Source organism: Cydia pomonella, chromosome 12 (assembly GCF_033807575.1).
Source record: "Cydia pomonella isolate Wapato2018A chromosome 12, ilCydPomo1, whole genome shotgun sequence".
NCBI lineage: Eukaryota > Metazoa > Arthropoda > Insecta > Lepidoptera > Tortricidae > Cydia > Cydia pomonella.
The window spans coordinates 374,226-396,636 of NC_084714.1; the positions used below are offsets into that span (position 1 = coordinate 374,226).

Sequence of the window (22,411 nt, forward strand, 5' to 3'; positions counted from 1 at the left end):
AAATAAACCATCGCTGTGACAGTACGCAAAATGTTTCAAATTTATTGAGCATCCAATACCGAACCTTATAGCTATCGAAACAGAAACAATAAAAAAATAATAATAGAAAGGTAAAATTGAAAATGAGATTGGTTGCGAGATGAACGGGTATCGCTCCTAAAGTACGGCGACATCTAGTGATCAAACGGTAGAGATATTTACGTGTATGTTGGTCGCCGAGCTGGCAGCCCGTGGCGCGGTAGTGCGCGAGCGACGCCTTCAGCGCCGGATCATCCGCCTTCGTCGTGATCGGTTGCGTCACGAATGGGTGTCGCTCCTAAAAATATGTAGAGTTAAGATCACGAAACAAGCTGTTATAGGAAGCAATATTAGAGACAGCCGGCCACCTTGAGGTCCATGACGCTGTGGCGGGGGCGGCTGCGGCGGCGCGCGGGGCGCGGCGTGGGCGGCGGCGGGGGGCGGGGCCGCGGCCGCGCGGGCAGCGCGGGGCGGGGCAGGTAGCGCCGCAGCGGGCAGCGCCGCCCCGCCTCCGTGTCCAGGTACGGCGGCGGGATGATCACGTTGGGCGACATGGACAGCACCGTGTCGTCTGTCGACCATCTGTGGGAATTTGACACGTAACAAAATCAAGTAAAAATATACTACTAATCTCATTTCTTTACTTAATAGACCGATAGATATGCTAATAATGCAAAATTAATTGGAATTGTAAAACCAACTATATATAAAAGTCAGATGACGTTATTCACAAACGCCTGTGGATTCTAACAAACCCTCGATAATCGTTTGACCTTATCATTTTAACATTTGTGTTTGTTACAAAGGATCATAATGAAATTAAAAAAAAAAATTAAAAAGAAAACCATCTATCACTAACCTGTCCGCGTGTGTATCCGCCTGTAGACTGTCCTCGGCTAAAAACACATCATCATCAACAGCAGCGCGCAGCGGATCACTAAAGTCTCTGATAGGAACCCCGCTCGCTCGCTCGCTCTCTGAACGACTGAACTTAGTTTGAAGCGGGTCTGAGACTTCACTGGCTGTTTTGTCATCGATGACTTTGTCATCGGAGGGTGGAATGTTTTCTTCAGTGTTTAATTTGTCATCACACGCTGAATCTTTATTAGTTATGTCTTTGACAGTTGAGATTTTATCATCTGTAGCTAAAATTTTATCATCTAAACGTGGAATGTTTTCGTCATTAACTATTACTTTATCATAAGATGCTAATTCTTTATTACCCGTATTATCTTTAACAGTTGACATTTTATCATCTGTATTTTTAGCTTTTTCAGGAGCTGTGGTATTTCCATCACTAATTATTACTTTATTAGCAGCTGCTGAATCCTTATTCATTGTTTTATCATTTGCCAAAACTTTATCATCGGCAAATGACACTATGCTATTCTTAGTACCCTTATCAGTAGGTACTTTATCTTGATTTGCTAACATATCATCACCATCATCAATCGTTTTATCATCACTATTCACACCAGCAAACAGATTATCACCAGTGGCAAAAACTTCTGCATCTTCTTGACATTGGTTATCATCTTTAGGTTGGTTTTCATCAACATCATCATCGAAGGCACCGGGGTCCGGGAGCATGGCCTCAACGTCGGCCAGAAATGCTTTTTCGAGTTTCCAGTTATAGCATGCTCGCAGCATGAACCTAGGTGAGTTTTATTAAGATTTAGGCAAGCTGAATACTGTGTTACGTACGTATCTAGCAAGGATTAATTTACTATAAAATGTTGTAAAAGTACATTACTTCTACCTGTCATATAATAATAAATATATTATTATATGACAGGTGTATATTGACTTTATACATGCAATTTTGAATATGAGTATATCGCTTATCGCTTTAGTTATTTTATCGTATTCTGATATCCATCATCAAAGAAGATAAGTAGCTTTACATGAAAAGTTTCATAAATATGTTCTTACACTTAAGTTTATACGCAATAAACATTTTTATTATATTACCTGACGACTCGCTTGACGCGCGCCAGCTCGGCGGTGCTGGCGCCGCGCAGCAGGATACAGCATCCAAGTGCTGGTTCAGCACAGCCTTCTAGAGACATCAGCGTTTTGCTTGGATCTAATACAGCAAACAAACAGACAGACATTTAAGGTGTGTGCGTGCCAGATTTGCACCATGAGAGAAACCTTCACGAAAATAATCTCATGATAAATTATTGTCCTACAGATTCTGGTATGAAAACTGTAAAAGGTAGGTCATATTTAAGTTGCTTTTTGAGACTTTCTCCAGATTCAACTTAATACCATCTTAAGATATTAATAGGCATATTGAGACTGAAATTTGAGAAAGATACCTTTGTGATGGTTTGGACAAGTGAAAAGAATGAGTGAAAGAAGGCTAACAAAGAGAGTGTATAAGGGAGAAATAGAAGAGGGATCTTGAAGGGGTAGACCTCGGCGGACTTTCTCTGATCAAATCGGGGAAATCCTGAAGAAAGGCCAGGGCAAGGGCACCCTAAACCGGCGAGCGTATATGAGGAATGTTATGAAAGGGAAGGAAGCGAAAGAGGTGTCATGTCAGGATCGTAGCAAGTGGAAATCCGTGGTTGCTGGCCACCCCTTCGGGAAATAGACGTGAATGTGTTATGTATGTATATTTTGAAAGCATCTGTAAGTAAGTTATTTAACTGGTGTTCGATTGATACATATTTACGAATAGAGACGGCAAAGCATTCCTGGTTGAGAATAATGTTTCTAACATCCATTGAAATTACGGAAACAGCCTTTCCTGCTCATGCGATATGTTTCTACTTTAGGACCTGAAGTTATACTGGCGTCGGTGCTCCGTTTCGCCCGTTGCCCTAAGATCGCGATGAGAAGCCCTAGTATACCAATACCTACCACCCAGCCGGCCAGCTTCATTGCGCACCATGAAATCGCATTTTCAAAACCAAGTTTGGCCTCGCAGGTCACATTAGAGCGTTCCAAGTTTCCGATTAAAAATAGTCGGGGGAGTCGCCGTCGTCGGACACGGCGAGGAGGGCTATATAGCAGCTCTAAGAATGGACATTGGGGGACTTTATAACGTACGTATACTTACAGGAGGTGACGGCGAACCGTTTACACGAGCCGAGCCTCGGAATGGCGATCCGAGCGTCGACGGAAGCCACGAGGTCGGCGCGCACGCTCCGCGCGACCCGCTGCAGCGCGCGCGCGCCCACGCCGGCCGCCAGCGCCACGTCGGCGCCGCGCAGCGCGTCCTGCACCGGCCGCGCCACGGCGCCGCGCACCAGCACCACGTGCGGCCGCAGCGCCGTGATGCGCGCCGCGCACCGGACCAGGTACTCCCGCTCCTGATATACAATACGATACGATACAACTAGGAGCGTCCTGCACCGGCCGCGCCACGGCGCCGCGCACCAGCACCACGTGCGGCCGCAGCGCCGTGATGCGCGCCGCGCACCGGACCAGGTACTCCCGCTCCTGATATACAATACGATACGATACAACTAGGAGCGTCCTGCACCGGCCGCGCCACGGCGCCGCGCACCAGCACCACGTGCGGCCGCAGCGCCGTGATGCGCGCCGCGCACCGGACAGGTCCTCCCGCTCCTGATATACAATACGATACGATACAACTAGGAGCGTCCTGCACCGGCCGCGCCACGGCGCCGCGCACCAGCACCACGTGCGGCCGCAGCGCCGTGATGCGCGCCGCGCACCGGACCAGGTACTCCCGCTCCTGATATACAATACGATACGATACAACTAGGAGCGTCCTGCACCGGCCGCGCCACGGCGCCGCGCACCAGCACCACGTGCGGCCGCAGCGCCGTGATGCGCGCCGCGCACCGGACCAGGTACTCCCGCTCCTGATATACAATACGATACGATACAACTAGGAGCGTCCTGCACCGGCCGCGCCACGGCGCCGCGCACCAGCACCACGTGCGGCCGCAGCGCCGTGATGCGCGCCGCGCACCGGACCAGGTACTCCCGCTCCTGATATACAATACGATACGATACAACTAGGAGCGTCCTGCACCGGCCGCGCCACGGCGCCGCGCACCAGCACCACGTGCGGCCGCAGCGCCGTGATGCGCGCCGCGCACCGGACCAGGTACTCCCGCTCCTGATATACAATACGATACGATACAACTAGGAGCGTCCTGCACCGGCCGCGCCACGGCGCCGCGCACCAGCACCACGTGCGGCCGCAGCGCCGTGATGCGCGCCGCGCACCGGACCAGGTACTCCCGCTCCTGATATACAATACGATACGATACAACTAGGAGCGTCCTGCACCGGCCGCGCCACGGCGCCGCGCACCAGCACCACGTGCGGCCGCAGCGCCGTGATGCGCGCCGCGCACCGGACCAGGTACTCCCGCTCCTGATATACAATACGATACGATACAACTAGGAGCGTCCTGCACCGGCCGCGCCACGGCGCCGCGCACCAGCACCACGTGCGGCCGCAGCGACGTGATGCGCGCCGCGCACCGGACCAGGTACTCCCGCTCCTGATATACAATACGATACGATACAACTAGGAGCGTCCTGCACCGGCCGCGCCACGGCGCCGCGCACCAGCACCACGTGCGGCCGCAGCGCCGTGATGCGCGCCGCGCACCGGACCAGGTACTCCCGCTCCTGATATACAATACGATACGATACAACTAGGAGCGTCCTGCACCGGCCGCGCCACGGCGCCGCGCACCAGCACCACGTGCGGCCGCAGCGCCGTGATGCGCGCCGCGCACCGGACCAGGTACTCCCGCTCCTGATATACAATACGATACGATACAACTAGGAGCGTCCTGCACCGGCCGCGCCACGGCGCCGCGCACCAGCACCACGTGCGGCCGCAGCGCCGTGATGCGCGCCGCGCACCGGACCAGGTACTCCCGCTCCTGATATACAATACGATACGATACAACTAGGAGCGTCCTGCACCGGCCGCGCCACGGCGCCGCGCACCAGCACCACGTGCGGCCGCAGCGCCGTGATGCGCGCCGCGCACCGGACCAGGTACTCCCGCTCCTGATATACAATACGATACGATACAACTAGGAGCGTCCTGCACCGGCCGCGCCACGGCGCCGCGCACCAGCACCACGTGCGGCCGCAGCGCCGTGATGCGCGCCGCGCACCGGACCAGGTACTCCCGCTCCTGATATACAATACGATACGATACAACTAGGAGCGTCCTGCACCGGCCGCGCCACGGCGCCGCGCACCAGCACCACGTGCGGCCGCAGCGCCGTGATGCGCGCCGCGCACCGGACCAGGTACTCCCGCTCCTGATATACAATACGATACGATACAACTAGGAGCGTCCTGCACCGGCCGCGCCACGGCGCCGCGCACCAGCACCACGTGCGGCCGCAGCGCCGTGATGCGCGCCGCGCACCGGACCAGGTACTCCCGCTCCTGATATACAATACGATACGATACAACTAGGAGCGTCCTGCACCGGCCGCGCCACGGCGCCGCGCACCAGCACCACGTGCGGCCGCAGCGCCGTGATGCGCGCCGCGCACCGGACCAGGTACTCCCGCTCCTGATATACAATACGATACGATACAACTAGGAGCGTCCTGCACCGGCCGCGCCACGGCGCCGCGCACCAGCACCACGTGCGGCCGCAGCGCCGTGATGCGCGCCGCGCACCGGACCAGGTACTCCCGCTCCTGATATACAATACGATACGATACAACTAGGAGCGTCCTGCACCGGCCGCGCCACGGCGCCGCGCACCAGCACCACGTGCGGCCGCAGCGCCGTGATGCGCGCCGCGCACCGGACCAGGTACTCCCGCTCCTGATATACAATACGATACGATACAACTAGGAGCGTCCTGCACCGGCCGCGCCACGGCGCCGCGCACCAGCACCACGTGCGGCCGCAGCGCCGTGATGCGCGCCGCGCACCGGACCAGGTACTCCCGCTCCTGATATACAATACGATACGATACAACTAGGAGCGTCCTGCACCGGCCGCGCCACGGCGCCGCGCACCAGCACCACGTGCGGCCGCAGCGCCGTGATGCGCGCCGCGCACCGGACCAGGTACTCCCGCTCCTGATATACAATACGATACGATACAACTAGGAGCGTCCTGCACCGGCCGCGCCACGGCGCCGCGCACCAGCACCACGTGCGGCCGCAGCGCCGTGATGCGCGCCGCGCACCGGACCAGGTACTCCCGCTCCTGATATACAATACGATACGATACAACTAGGAGCGTCCTGCACCGGCCGCGCCACGGCGCCGCGCACCAGCACCACGTGCGGCCGCAGCGCCGTGATGCGCGCCGCGCACCGGACCAGGTACTCCCGCTCCTGATATACAATACGATACGATACAACTAGGAGCGTCCTGCACCGGCCGCGCCACGGCGCCGCGCACCAGCACCACGTGCGGCCGCAGCGCCGTGATGCGCGCCGCGCACCGGACCAGGTACTCCCGCTCCTGATATACAATACGATACGATACAACTAGGAGCGTCCTGCACCGGCCGCGCCACGGCGCCGCGCACCAGCACCACGTGCGGCCGCAGCGCCGTGATGCGCGCCGCGCACCGGACCAGGTACTCCCGCTCCTGATATACAATACGATACGATACAACTAGGAGCGTCCTGCACCGGCCGCGCCACGGCGCCGCGCACCAGCACCACGTGCGGCCGCAGCGCCGTGATGCGCGCCGCGCACCGGACCAGGTACTCCCGCTCCTGATATACAATACGATACGATACAACTAGGAGCGTCCTGCACCGGCCGCGCCACGGCGCCGCGCACCAGCACCACGTGCGGCCGCAGCGCCGTGATGCGCGCCGCGCACCGGACCAGGTACTCCCGCTCCTGATATACAATACGATACGATACAACTAGGAGCGTACTGCACCGGCCGCGCCACGGCGCCGCGCACCAGCACCACGTGCGGCCGCAGCGCCGTGATGCGCGCCGCGCACCGGACCAGGTACTCCCGCTCCTGATATACAATACGATACGATACAACTAGGAGCGTCCTGCACCGGCCGCGCCACGGCGCCGCGCACCAGCACCACGTGCGGCCGCAGCGCCGTGATGCGCGCCGCGCACCGGACCAGGTACTCCCGCTCCTGATATACAATACGATACGATACAACTAGGAGCGTCCTGCACCGGCCGCGCCACGGCGCCGCGCACCAGCACCACGTGCGGCCGCAGCGCCGTGATGCGCGCCGCGCACTGGACCAGGTACTCCCGCTCCTGATATACAATACGATACGATACAACTAGGAGCGTCCTGCACCGGCCGCGCCACGGCGCCGCGCACCAGCACCACGTGCGGCCGCAGCGCCGTGATGCGCGCCGCGCACCGGACCAGGTACTCCCGCTCCTGATATACAATACGATACGATACAACTAGGAGCGTCCTGCACCGGCCGCGCCACGGCGCCGCGCACCAGCACCACGTGCGGCCGCAGCGCCGTGATGCGCGCCGCGCACCGGACCAGGTACTCCCGCTCCTGATATACAATACGATACGATACAACTAGGAGCGTCCTGCACCGGCCGCGCCACGGCGCCGCGCACCAGCACCACGTGCGGCCGCAGCGCCGTGATGCGCGCCGCGCACTGGACCAGGTACTCCCGCTCCTGATATACAATACGATACGATACAACTAGGAGCGTCCTGCACCGGCCGCGCCACGGCGCCGCGCACCAGCACCACGTGCGGCCGCAGCGCCGTGATGCGCGCCGCGCACCGGACCAGGTACTCCCGCTCCTGATATACAATACGATACGATACAACTAGGAGCGTCCTGCACCGGCCGCGCCACGGCGCCGCGCACCAGCACCACGTGCGGCCGCAGCGCCGTGATGCGCGCCGCGCACCGGACCAGGTACTCCCGCTCCTGATATACAATACGATACGATACAACTAGGAGCGTCCTGCACCGGCCGCGCCACGGCGCCGCGCACAAATCAAATCCAAATGAACGTAATAAAAAAATAATCATTCAAAATCGTAATTTAAAAGTCAATTCTACTAGCTAACATAAGGAAACAACTCATAATTTGCATCTGATTACTTTGCCCCACATGTGGATAAAATGCAACTTTCTCATTCGTTTTTGAACAATCAAGAGGGCCTTTACCAGTTGTTGTGGTGAAAAAAGTATTTTATTTTACAAATGCATTACCTTACATAAATACAAGCACATTACCTTATTTTTATTTTATTTTTAATTCCACTACCTAAAGGTTGTCTGGAAGAGATCGCTTTTTAGCGATAAGACCGCCTGTTGTTTACCTCTTCTTTATGTGTTGTACTATTTGTACTGTTTCTGTATTGAGGTGTGCAATAAAGTGTATTTGTATTACCTGTAGCAATACGGGTTCTAGTGAAGTTAGCTTTCCCTCCACCCGTTGGTACGCGATGGAGCAATCCAGTAATAAAACTGTTGGGTTTTCGATCTCCTGCGGCATCCCTCTGAATAAACATAAAAAAAATGATTTTCGAAACAAAAATAGTACAAGGTTAATCTTAACGAGGGTAAGATCGTCTACAAGCTTTTTCGCCACTTTTAACTGTTGCGTTTGTAAACATATCGACTCCACTTAGAGAAAGTCGGTAGAGCAGAACAAGTGAATCTCTTCCTTTTTGACTGTGTTTGAGTGAAGTACGTATACTAATACGAGAGTTCCTGGCCTCAGACGATCTTCCCTACAATACATTTTATATACCGATCTTCGCCACACTGACCTTAGGAATAAAAAAATGTGAAATAGTGAAACCAGAAAAGATAACCAAAAACCACCATTGATCGCCAGTTGCTTAGTTAACAATTGAGTGGGAAAATGCAAACGGTTTAAATTCAAAAATTTATTCTGCAAGTAGGCCTCAAGGGCTCTTTTACGAAGTTTTTATGAAGTCAATCTAATTTGAAACGTAATTAATAGACAAACAGTCATCGCTTCAACAACTCGAGAATGAAGTAGGCAACCTAAAGGATTATGGTGACTTACGGTACCTACTTATCTCGTTTATTTTATGCTAATGCTTGAACTATGAAAGGCAGCGCAGTAGCCCCCTTATTATAAGCACAGGGTCAATAATGAGCAAGAAACCTTGCGTGCTCGGATTGCAGGTGGCAGCACCTTCTTACTAGCTTAAGAGTATCACGTAATTTTGTGATCCCGAGCCCGAGCCGACGAGCCTCCCACACGCAGCACGCAGGGTCCGGGCCGGTACCTGTGCGCCACGTTCTGATCCCGAGCCCGAGCCGACGAGCCTCCCACACGCAGCCCTCAGGGTCCGGGCCGGTACCTGTGCGCCACGTTCTGATCCCGAGCCCGAGCCGACGAGCCTCCCACACGCAGCCCTCAGGGTCCGGGCCGGTACCTGTGCGCCACGTTCTGATCCCGAGCCCGAGCCGACGAGCCTCCCACACGCAGCCCTCAGGGTCCGGGCCGGTACCTGTGCGCCACGTTCGTATCCCGAGCCCGAGCCGACGAGCCTCCCACACGCAGCCCTCAGGGTCCGGGCCGGTACCTGTGCGCCACGTTCTGATCCCGAGCCCGAGCCGACGAGCCTCCCACACGCAGCCCTCAGGGTCCGGGCCGGTACCTGTGCGCCACGTTCTGATCCCGAGCCCGAGCTGATGAGCCTCAGGGTCCGGGCCGGTACCTGTGCGCCACGTTCTGATCCCGAGCCCGAGCCGACGAGCCTCCCACACGCAGCACGCAGGGTCCGGGCCGGTACCTGTGCGCCACGTTCTGATCCCGAGCCCGAGCCGACGAGCCTCCCACACGCAGCCCTCAGGGTCCGGGCCGGTACCTGTGCGCCACGTTCTGATCCCGAGCCCGAGCCGACGAGCCTCCCACACGCAGCCCTCAGGGTCCGGGCCGGTACCTGTGCGCCACGTTCTGATCCCGAGCCCGAGCCGACGAGCCTCCCACACGCAGCCCTCAGGGTCCGGGCCGGTACCTGTGCGCCACGTTCTGATCCCGAGCCCGAGCCGACGAGCCTCCCACACGCAGCCCTCAGGGTCCGGGCCGGTACCTGTGCGCCACGTTCTGATCCCGAGCCCGAGCCGACGAGCCTCCCACACGCAGCCCTCAGGGTCCGGGCCGGTACCTGTGCGCCACGTTCTGATCCCGAGCCCGAGCCGACGAGCCTCCCACACGCAGCCCTCAGGGTCCGGGCCGGTACCTGTGCGCCACGTTCTGATCCCGAGCCCGAGCCGACGAGCCTCCCACACGCAGCCCTCAGGGTCCGGGCCGGTACCTGTGCGCCACGTTCTGATCCCGAGCCCGAGCCGACGAGCCTCCCACACGCAGCCCTCAGGGTCCGGGCCGGTACCTGTGCGCCACGTTCTGATCCCGAGCCCGAGCTGATGAGCCTCAGGGTCCGGGCCGGTACCTGTGCGCCACGTTCTGATCCCGAGCCCGAGCCGACGAGCCTCCCACACGCAGCCCTCAGGGTCCGGGCCGGTACCTGTGCGCCACGTTCTGATCCCGAGCCCGAGCCGACGAGCCTCCCACACGCAGCCCTCAGGGTCCGGGCCGGTACCTGTGCGCCACGTTCTGATCCCGAGCCCGAGCCGACGAGCCTCCCACACGCAGCCCTCAGGGTCCGGGCCGGTACCTGTGCGCCACGTTCTTGGTGAGCACCACGCCCGGCACCAGGCAGCTGTCCCGCATGTGGCCGTCGGGCAGCTTCTTCACTTGCACGTAGTTGCGGATGTCGATGTCGCTGCTGTGCATGTCTGAAAACAAATCAATGCTGTTGTTGGCGATGCGCTCGTTATATCTGTACCTAGTTATGTTTTACTTATTAAAAACCATGTCATGTTAAATTAGCTTTTAATTACTTAGAGTTACGGTTGAAATTTGATTGTAGCATATCTAATGTAACCCGGTGCTATTTGTGTTTTCCGAAATACATCTTCGTCTTAGAACCTTCGGCTTTTCTTCACATGAACCCCATACAGTCAACAGCTGTTTAACTATCCAACCTAAAATTAAATTCGTATATACAAATTCCATTTTCTGCCCTTCGGGCGGAAAGCGGCAACTTTGCTCCCGCTGCGCTAAACGAAGTTGCCGCTTTCAGTATTTTAGAGCGTGTTTGAGAAAACCTCTATGTATACCTCGGTGAAAACAGCCATTTTCTGACTCGGACCTTTTGCCATCTAGGTGCCGCCTCAGAAAATGCCTTTTAAATGTGAATAAAATGCAACTTTCTCATTCGTTTTTGAACACTCAAGAGGGCCGTTAGCAGATGGTGCGGTGAAAATATATTTGTGACTTTGAATTTGAGATATCTACAAGCAACATGGTCAATGATTTAATATTTTTGAACAAATAAAACGGTGTAAGTATGGTAGAAATACCCGGCATGGTGGCGTCCGCGGCCGCCACGCACAGCGGCAGCAGCACGTGCAGCCAGGCCGCGCCCAGCGCCTCCGCGCACAGCCCCTGCCGCAGCAGCCGCTGCAGGTGCTCCAGCCCCGCCGCCGCCACGCGGGGGCACAGGCCCTCGCTGGGGTCTGGAAAATATATCGTAACAAAAGAAGGATAACAGAAAAATCTCACTACAACTTAGAACTCGAAATAATCCGCAATAATAGTATTCTATACAATCGTGATATCATTGAGAGGTTTTAATTCGAGTGCCGTGTTTAGGCAACGAAGCTTGCCGAGTTGCCTAAGTGAGGTACGAGATTGAAAAGCTTGATTATATCGTAGAAAAAATATTGTATACAAGTCTTCAAAAATATATTTTTTTTACTATAAAATCTAAATATATAATGAAAATCGGTAAGTATCTAAGTAGATAAAAAAGACATAAACGAGCGAGCTCCCGCCCGTCCGTCCCCCGTTGTATGGGAGCGCGGCGGCACGTGATTGGTCAATTTTGTTAATAATTGACTACGGCGTATCGAAACAAATTTTATAGTTGAGTTGAGAGCCCATATACGTGAAAAATACGTAAATATAGTTTGGTATACGCAATCTTAATTCAACCATTACAGTCGACGAGTAGAAAAAGGGTTTAAATAAATGAATGATGATTTTATTCAAATCACACATACACAACAACATTGAAATAGGCTTAAATCTAGATATATTAGAAGTTACAGTGCTGCAGATGGTCCAAAAAAGGATAACAACAACACTCAGCATGTGTCGCAGCACATCAGTAGTGTTGCGACGCTGATTTTCAGTGTACCCATTGACACGTAAAACAAACAAAACAACACAGAATATTAAATAAAATCACAATTTCACAACGCCAGCTTGTAAAGTTTTCCTTTCATTTGTCAAAAGTTGATAACAAGGTCCACCAGAGTGACAATTAAAGTTATTAGGTGCAAACTGTGGATACTTTCGCTTACTCGAGTATGAATAGTAGCACGAAGAGTTGAATAACAAATTTGCCACATTGTCAAACTATTAACTATCGTGTGCCCCATGGAAACATGCAGAAATTAACGAGTGAACATGGCCCCGAGATGGTTCTATGGTAATGAAGATATTTTGTCCATTATCTACGATTTACATCACTTTAGATGCAAAAACATCAAAATACGTAATTATTCACAATTCATAAATTAGGTATCTGCGTTATGTAACTTATGTATTTATTATACAAAAATGTATTGTTGTATGTACGTAGGATCATGTTTGATTAGCAGAGATCGGCGGGAGTGAGTTGTTTTTACGTCATTAATGTCATGTAGATGTTAATATGGATATGGAGTATCCATATAGCGAATGCAATAAGGTTCATAATTGAGTGGAGAAGTAAAACACGTCCTGTTGCTATGATTTTTGTAATGCGAGTAAAAATGAAATGCATATATAATAATACTAGTTATAATAGGTTCGAGTGCGCGTTAACACGATATATAAAAGAAGACAAGACTGAAATGATTAAACTAAAATTAAATATCATTACAAAACGAGTGCTAAACTTTTTTATTTATTGTACATTAAATTGTCTGTGCTATTGTAATAAATAACTATAAGCTTTTCTATATTTTCAATTTTTAATTTGTTTCGCCTTGAGTTTTATTTGAGCTTTATTTGTATATAGAAAATGGTCCTTCTACATCCACTGTTGTGAGTGGAGTGGAAGGGATATACAATAATAATTATATTATCTAAGGAAGCTTAGTTTAATACTAGATGAAACTTTTATCTCACTTAAGCAGAAAGCTGTGTAAAGTAGATTAATCACATTCCGTAGGTTTTGATTGCGACGTGACGTGAAGGCAGCCGAAATAAAATAATTTATTTAGTTTATAATTATCAATTACACATGGGGCAATTACCATTAACGGACACACAGGACAGCATTTGTGCAACTTTTACTATGTATTATTTTATGATAATAAATTATTCTTAAATTATTCTTATTAAATGACAAGGTATGTCCATGTTATGCAAAAACTGAAAACAGCTTACCCCGATCTCTGTTGATTAGTTAGATTTGTCCTTCAATCATCAAACATAGACAATTTATAATGATCATGCGTAATGAAAGTAATAATTTACCTTCGCTTTGTTCCAAGTTAGGTGTTTCCTCCTCGCTCGACGGGGATGATTTCGTTTCTGGAGACAAGACACGACATGACACCACATGACCCACACACACATGAACGTGACACCCACAACTGTGACCAAACGGCGCCCGAACCGACATTTTTACATTGTATGATGCTAAAGTATAAACGACCCCCATCGATAGCTCTACGAGGAGAGTGCATTGTGTTAGGGTCGGCAACGCGGATGTAACTCCTCTGGAGTTGCAGGCGTCCATAAGCTGCTTAACATCAGGCGGGCTGTATTCTTGTTTGCTACGGATGTTCGAGTAGTATAAAAAAGTACCTTTGTCTTGTATTAGACATACGTCATTCGGCAAAATAAGTTTCGGTAATGATTTAAAGAACCCTCAAAAGTAATTTAATGAGTTTTCTTTCTGGCAAAAAAGTTAAAATTTTAATTGACAGATGTTTGTGGATTGGATCCATTTCCGCAATTCATAGTATTAATACTGAGAGAATGCGTTATGGCATTAAGTCCGTCTTTTGTACTTAACTACTGTAAGGTTTTTTCTATTGTGCAATAAAGATCAAATAAATAAATAATCCAAAGACGATTATTTATGATCTGTATACGATTTTTAAAAACCTGGGAATAAGGCATTACCATTTGGAACGACTTGAGACAAAAGGAGTCTATTTTCAGATTACTCGGTCAATTCCCAGTTGATTTTACCACTAATTGTATACCATTAACTACCCCTTTTGCTTAAAAACAGCACATGTATTAAACTGACAAGCAACAAACATACACGTTTTTTAATGATCATATGAATAGGATACATTGTTCAATACCCACTATACATTGGCTACTAAACTAACTAAATGTCAGTATTGTTAGTATTTATTAATGTTACTACATAATATCAAGTATAAATAATGTCAACCAAAGTAAGTATATTCCCGTTAGTAGCCATGATTATTGTCATGTTAGTTTAGTGATGGGTAGGACATCAATTTAAAATGAGTTTGTATGAGTACCTCATTCTCTAAAATGAGGTGTTACAATGTCTTACTTCAAATGAGGAGAGGTACTAGCAGTTTTGCAGCACCGACTATTCCATCAACTCCAACGGCAGCAAACCATATTTAATGTAAATACATATTTAGGCATTGCTAAACTTTCTTTTAAATATTTACTTGGAGTGCAATTCTGGAGGTTTAAAACAGAACTTTAACAACAGAAGACATACATTTAAGAATCAAACTAAGGAGTTAAAGTACATACATCCTATTGCAACTTAATTTGATGCTTTTATGAAACTTGTTCTAATTTAGCAGTTTATTATTTTTATTGTTAGATTGTTCAGTATCAATCCTTGCTACTTGATATAATTTTAAGTTTAACATTCATATATTGAAATAAATACTAACCATAAACTACCAAACAAACAATTAACAAACTAAGGAGAACAAATCCAATATTTTTTGTACCATTATTATATAGAAATTACTAACTTACCACCTCATAATTTATCAGTAATAATAGCATTGTAATATGATAACAAACGAAAGCCTCAATAACGTTCGCGCGGTAATGCCACCGGCGTGTAATATACACTTGATTTTTGTATGCAAAAGACACAAAGAAAGACCCACAGGTATATTTTATCGCGAAAACAATGTTAATATATTGTTATTTTGGTATAATTATAAGAATGGTCACTGATCACTATTTATAAAACACAACTAAAGATTACGAACAACTTTTTCGAGTTTCTCGTACTATAAATATGTCAAAATCATAAATGATCGAAATACTATACGAAGCACGTTAACAAAAAGTATTACAAATTCAAATCGTTAAAATGTACATGTTTATTTCACCTATACAAATTATATTTACTTTTTTATTAATAAACTAATGTAAAATATCATATTTTGTGTACGCCACTATATTATATTTCAATAATTTAAATAATATTTTGGTCTCTTAAACGATAACTGTTTCTAAGCTAGCTTCGTAAATGCCCAGTGAGACTTAGTTGGCATTTCAATCGCTTATCAAGTAACCATTTCACTGTCCAGTCTAATTGATTCAGATTATACATGACACCAGCAATATGAGTCTTGAGGTCAGGTTATACTGGTATGCGCGTTAGTACAATAATAGCTAACAAATATGGAGGCCTACCGCGAACCACGAAGTTTTGCTTTGCTGTCGCACTTACGTATGAAATTACAAGTGCGACAGAGAGAAAAAACTTTCTTCGGTAGGTTCTTTGATGACTTAGATTTTTCGCTTTTGACAAGTAACTTAGCAATGCTAGGATCAAAATGGCGTAATATGTATGTAAGCTTGCGGACGCTTACGCTTGTTTTCTTTCGTGTTTCATTTTTAACGTATTTTCGATGAGGTGTTATTGAAGCACGGCGCATGTCTGTCTCACTCCCTCTTTCGGTAAATCTAATTCATTGTTTCATTTTGAAAGGATTTTTGAGGGGATGTCACAGTGAGGCGAGTGAATGGTACAAAACACAACGCATTTCTCGGTGGACCTTTTGTCCTTGCAATAAGGTTTGTAGTTGGGCAGTTGATAGTGTGAGCGATGAATGCGATGACGTCAATGACTCATTTCTTCATTTGAATGTCGGCGAGCACCGAGCGCCTCGCGACTCTCTTGCGAGTTGTGAGGAACGCGAGTGAGTTTGAAAGGCTGAGAGTTTTTTTTCAAATTTGAAGTGTTTGAATGGTTTGAGTGGTAAGAGCTGTGTGTGATGCGCGCGAGTAAATGAGTAAAATTAATTGAGGAGTGATGTATGACATTTATGCGGTGTGAAGTTCTGCGACAATTTAACTAAATGAGTGGTACAAATGAGGTGCCTCACGAGTGAGCAACTCAACACTATGTTAGTTTGTCATGAAACATGAGAACATGACTCGTGTTTCATCAAAAGTTAATATGAGTACCATTATATATTATTAGCATTGATTGAGTGGCGTAGTATCCGGTGTCGGAGATGAGAGGACTCACCCGGCGCGCTGGGTCGGGGCGTCCTGGTGAGCCGCGCGGAGCTCTCGCCCAGGTCCAGCGCCAGGCAGTACGAGGACGCGCTCTCCGCCAGGCGAGGGTGGGGGTGCTCTTCGTCCACGGCTGAAAAAACCAATCAATTATTAAGCAAGTTTTTTTAATGTCTCAGTTTGTAACTAGATTCAATTTCCGTTCAGATACTTTGATAAATTGATGAACACTGTCGACAAATTCTATACAAACAAATAGGCAAATGCGTGATACTTAAGCCCCATTTAGACTTTTCAAGAAATTGCATCACTTGCATGCAATATTCGTTACATTGCTAACTACACAGTAGGTACAACGAATTCAGTCGAACGACCAAAATGTAACGAAAATCCGTCTAAATGGGGCTTACTTTTGGCTACGAGACAAACCTACAAGTGTTCATGAATAAGGGGTTGACGGGGAACCAGCACTTGCGGTTCCAAGCCCGGCGCCGGCGCGCCGAAACTATCTCTTTTTGTATACAAACCGCGCGTAACTATACGCTGTGTCGCTAATTTACAGCGCGTAGCGAACACGGCGGCGGGCTCCGGTACTAAGTAAGTACACTCACGTGCATTGTCGGGCGGCGCGGGCGCGGGCCGGTACAGCGCGTAGTCCGCGAACACGGCGGCGGGCTCCGGTACTAAGTAAGTACACTCACGTGCATTGTCGGGCGGCGCGGGCGCGGGCCGGTACAGCGCGTAGTCCGCGAACACGGCGGCGGGCTCCGGCACGCCGGTCAGCCAGCCGCCCGATACTAAGTAAGTACACTCACGTGCATTGTCGGGCGGCGCGGGCGCGGGCCGGTACAGCGCGTAGTCCGCGAACACGGCGGCGGGCTCCGGCACGCCGGTCAGCCAGCCGCCCGATACTAAGTAAGTACACTCACGTGCATTGTCGGGCGGCGCGGGCGCGGGCCGGTACAGCGCGTAGTCCGCGAACACGGCGGCGGGCTCCGGCACGCCGGTCAGCCAGCCGCCCGATACTAAGTAAGTACACTCACGTGCATTGTCGGGCGGCGCGGGCGCGGGCCGGTACAGCGCGTAGTCCGCGAACACGGCGGCGGGCTCCGGCACGCCGGTCAGCCAGCCGCCCGATACTAAGTAAGTACACTCACGTGCATTGTCGGGCGGCGCGGGCGCGGGCCGGTACAGCGCGTAGTCCGCGAACACGGCGGCGGGCTCCGGCACGCCGGTCAGCCAGCCGCCCGATACTAAGTAAGTACACTCACGTGCATTGTCGGGCGGCGCGGGCGCGGGCCGGTACAGCGCGTAGTCCGCGAACACGGCGGCGGGCTCCGGCACGCCGGTCAGCCAGCCGCCCGATACTAAGTAAGTACACTCACGTGCATTGTCGGGCGGCGCGGGCGCGGGCCGGTACAGCGCGTAGTCCGCGAACACGGCGGCGGGCTCCGGCACGCCGGTCAGCCAGCCGCCCGATACTAAGTAAGTACACTCACGTGCATTGTCGGGCGGCGCGGGCGCGGGCCGGTACAGCGCGTAGTCCGCGAACACGGCGGCGGGCTCCGGCACGCCGGTCAGCCAGCCGCCCGATACCAAGGCTTGACACACTGCTCGAGCTTGTGCCCTGTACAAAAATATCCCACCAAAAACATAAAAGGTGAAATGAGAGCCAAATTCAATATGAAGTACGAGTATATGCGTTATTGTTGACTTCGCCGACGAAAGAATTGAGATCACGGGAGCCAAATTATGTGTACAAAATCATTTTTACAATGCATTTATTTTACTTGGGATGTGTTTAAGTTCAAGCTGTGACTTTGGCGATACTTTGTGGTAAGAGTAATGATGTATGCCGTCGTATCTGTAGTGGTCGAAATCGTTCTTATGCGCCGTTCAACTTTGTTAATCTCGGTACTTACTCATAGTAAAATTATTACATTCATGTTATTTATCTCCTCAATATATACTTTATTACCCAACGTATTTATTTAGCCTAAACATTAAACCTACTATCACATATGTCATAGTATCATACAGTATAATCTTATAAATATATCCATAAACATAAACATATATTTGCATACCTATATTATTTTTTACACAAACAGTCTTAGCCATACAGTTTCCGACAAGCAGCAAGTAAATTCGTATTGTACGAAGGGTCGGCCTGAAAACCAGCGTTGTAGTAGGTAAGCCTGCTGCAACACATGCTGAGGTTCGCTCCTTTTTAGCATCATAATTTTAAAAGTTTTTTATATCTACATGTAAACATAAATTTGTGCCTAATTAAGTTTCATTTTAAGGCTTGTAATGTTTTGTAGTATTGCCTGTAAACATGTTTCAATGTGGTGTTAAATAAAAATATTCTATGTCTATATGTCTATGTATGATAGCCCCCGCCATATTAGACTGTGCATATCAGCGGCTCTCACCTGGTCTTGTGGCCGGTTTTGTCCATGAGCCACTGCATGACGTCGGACCCACGCCACACGCCGTTGTAGCGCACCAGGCGGTACCTGCAATATCACGTCTCTGTTTCACGCCGACAGTGACATTTCACCACACTGATTCCACTGTCCTGATGTCCACTGTTAACTGCCAATTCATGAACCTTATTGCTAAGGCATTAGGTGCATTGATAGTCAGATAACAGTGTTCGTGTTTGTACTTTGCTGGTCGAGTTGGAAAACAAGCAGTAGGTAATAATTATAGTGTCGTCCATATGGGTCAAAAAAGAATGGACAATAATCACGACTCAGTCAACATAATTCCAAAAATACATAATATTGTATTTTACTTTTTCAAGACTTTGTCACTTTACATGTAAGATGAACTGATGTGATGATTTACATATAAGTTGTACGTATTGTTATTTATTACGTGCAATAATAGTATAGAGGACGAGAAACGAAGGGTTGCAGGCCAAGTAGATATAGACGGCCGAGCGTAGCGAGGACGGTTAGGGATACGCGGCCGGCAACCCCGTTTCTCGCCGAGATTTGTATAGTGCTTTTCTCAAACTTGCAATGAAATAATAAAAAATAATACGATGATGATGATGATTGTTTCATGTCCTAATGTGATAGGTTATTCAGTGCGTCGGATTCCAAAGAGGAACGGAAATTTGATTATTTTTGCGCTACGACGCACGATTTAGGAGATACAGCCCTATAAAGATTTCTGCATGACTGAAAAAAAAACTTTATAGGGCCGTCTCCTAAACCGTGCGTCCTATTTAGCGCAAAAATAATCAAATTTTCAGTCCCCTTTGGAATCCGACGCACTGAATAACCTATCACATTAGGTAATAATATTTAACAAACACAAAAAAAAAAAAAAAAACAGCAAAATGGCAGAAATTTGCTTATAGGTTTTCTGAGGTTGAATGCCAAGACGTGCCATAATTTGACGTTTAAAAACAAAAGAAGGTTGCCTTACAGGCCTAGGTGTGTAAGGCTGTATGAAATTCCTTTACATATCATCTTCACTCATCGCAACTGATATGTGGTCTTTCCGGACCTAATTTGACGTAAGTCATGTTATCATTTCATAGCAAGTTTGAGAAATAGTACATTGTGCAACGTGGGGGGTAAGTGAAATTTTGGACACGAGTGTGGTAATTCCCGACAGCCGCAGGCTGGAGGGAATTAAAGACCCGAGTTTGAAATATTCTTACCCCCGGAGTTACACAATGTTTTTCATCACACTTGCGAAGAAAAAACTAAATTTTAAGCGAAACAATTCTTAAATACGGTGACATATCAAACATTCGTCCGCCATTTTGTAATTTCTTGGCAGGTGAGGCATCGAAGGCACAGACCTATTCAGCATTCAGCCACAATTGAAAATTATGTAAAAATATTTTAAACGGCTGTTAAATTAAGCAAATTAACTAATTTTAAACATAAACAAAAATATTAAATTATAAACGTCAGTATTTTAAAGGTAAAACTCATTTATGCTACTTGGTTTATATGAATAAGTGATTTAATAAAAAAAAGCTATATAGCTTTTTTTTCACAATCCATAACTCCCGCGGGAACAAAATAGGCCTTTGTCCTTCAGCACATCTGCATGAAATAAGATCTTTTTCGAGCAAGTTTGATGAAAAGAATATTTACTTACGTACTTACTTATTGTAACTCACGAGCCCAGTGTGGTTTTTGTTTATATTATTTTAAGATCCATATGAAATACACTATTATTGATATTTCAATATAGGTTCTGAAAACCGTGGTCTACCGTTGTCCCGTACAAACGCGATTTTTCTGAAGATTTGCTGGTACAAGAGTTTCCTTTTCTGTGATTAATGGTCAAAAATATACACACAAAAATATCGCCTGCTTTAAAAGCCGAAAAAAAAGTCGCAACACATAGGTAAAACGCGTCCGTACGGGACAGCCCGTGGAATGCTCCAGCAACCGACTAGCATAATCTTCAAAATCTTAAAACCATAATCACTTTTTATTATGGTTTTATTTTCAGTTACAATGGGTCCATTGTTCTTGAACGTATACAATAAAATAGTGATTGATAGGACATTAGGTACATCAATAATGAAACAGTGTACGAGTAGCATACGTTTGACTTTACTTCCAATACGGCTTTTATGTACAAATAGCCAAATATCAAAGAAAAATAGAACTATTTATGTCAGCCTACTTATATTTCTATCAAAAACAATATGGAAGAGCATAAAATAAATAAATAAGTATTATAGGACATTATTACACAAATTGACTAAGTCCCACAGTAAGCTCAATAAGGCTTGTGTTGAGGGTACTTAGACAACGATATATATATAAATATTTATAAATACTTAAATACATAGTTTTCTGACCCATTTACCCAGTTTCCCACCCATGACCCAGGAACAAATATCCATGCTCATAACACGAATAAATGCCCTTACCAGGATTTGAACCCGGGACCATCAGCTTCGTAGGCAGGGTCACTACCCACTAGGCCAAACCGGTCGTCAAATATACATGATATTTTACTGTGGGACATAAAATGACAATATATACAGCTCGAATGATGGTGTGACGACAGCAACACGACCACTCACGACATTACTTCCGAAATCTCCTTCAAAGACCTGAAACTGTTCAATTAGTCTTTAACTCTTTTTCGTAACTATGAAAATCTGTTTTATTTTTGCGCCGAATTCTATTCGTAAGAATTTCACTTGGACACCACAGAGCAGTTTTAACGATGTTTGCACAAAGCGCATAGTGAGACGACGAGCGAAGCGAAGCTGAGTGCGCTAACTAAATCTAAACCAGAACCAGAAATAATTTTAAACTAAAAACCTATGAAAGGTCACCATTAATGTAATATTTAATTTTAAAATATACCACCTCATTATTTATTACCGCCATATTTCTTGCATAAAAGAATAATTTAATTTTATGACCGGATTGGAAATGTACGTGTAATGCCTGTACGAGTAGTTCTGTAGGTGTAACATGTAGTTGTCCCGCGTTTCCCTGTATAGACATACACACACACGGGCGCCTCCTCGCTCCTCCTCGCGCGCGAACATGTAGTTGTCCCGCGTTCCCCTGTATGTCTGTGTGTGTGTACCTGTGCTGCAGGAGCGGCAGGGCGGAGCGGAGCGCGGGGAGCAGCTCTGGGAGGGGCTCCCGGGCGCCTCCTCGCTCCTCCTCGCGCGCGAACATGTAGTTGTCCCGCGTTCCCCTGTATGTCTGTGTGTGTGTACCTGTGCTGCAGGAGCGGCAGGGCGGAGCGGAGCGCGGGGAGCAGCTCTGGGAGGGGCTCCCGGGCGCCTCCTCGCTCCTCCTCGCGCGCGAACATGTAGTTGTCCCGCGTTCCCCTGTATGTCTGTGTGTGTGTACCTGT

The 22,411-nt window shown here is 48.8% G+C and overlaps 1 protein-coding gene across 1 annotated transcript in view; it reads right to left on the reverse strand.

Annotated features, from left to right (window-relative positions):
• Nucleotides 1-22,411, reverse strand: part of LOC133523201 (putative 1-phosphatidylinositol 3-phosphate 5-kinase) — a 74,251-nt gene that overhangs the window by 48,411 nt on the left and 3,429 nt on the right. The window contains exons 5-16 of the mRNA XM_061858680.1: nucleotides 18,982-19,065; nucleotides 18,040-18,173; nucleotides 16,560-16,679; nucleotides 13,538-13,594; nucleotides 11,371-11,526; nucleotides 10,623-10,743; nucleotides 8,357-8,465; nucleotides 3,086-3,338; nucleotides 1,990-2,104; nucleotides 878-1,672; nucleotides 387-600; nucleotides 202-316 (exon numbers count right to left, since the gene is read on the reverse strand). Of these exons, the coding sequence (XP_061714664.1) occupies nucleotides 202-316; nucleotides 387-600; nucleotides 878-1,672; nucleotides 1,990-2,104; nucleotides 3,086-3,338; nucleotides 8,357-8,465; nucleotides 10,623-10,743; nucleotides 11,371-11,526; nucleotides 13,538-13,594; nucleotides 16,560-16,679; nucleotides 18,040-18,173; nucleotides 18,982-19,065 (2,273 nt within the window). The remainder of the gene's footprint in view (nucleotides 1-201; nucleotides 317-386; nucleotides 601-877; nucleotides 1,673-1,989; nucleotides 2,105-3,085; nucleotides 3,339-8,356; nucleotides 8,466-10,622; nucleotides 10,744-11,370; nucleotides 11,527-13,537; nucleotides 13,595-16,559; nucleotides 16,680-18,039; nucleotides 18,174-18,981; nucleotides 19,066-22,411) is intronic.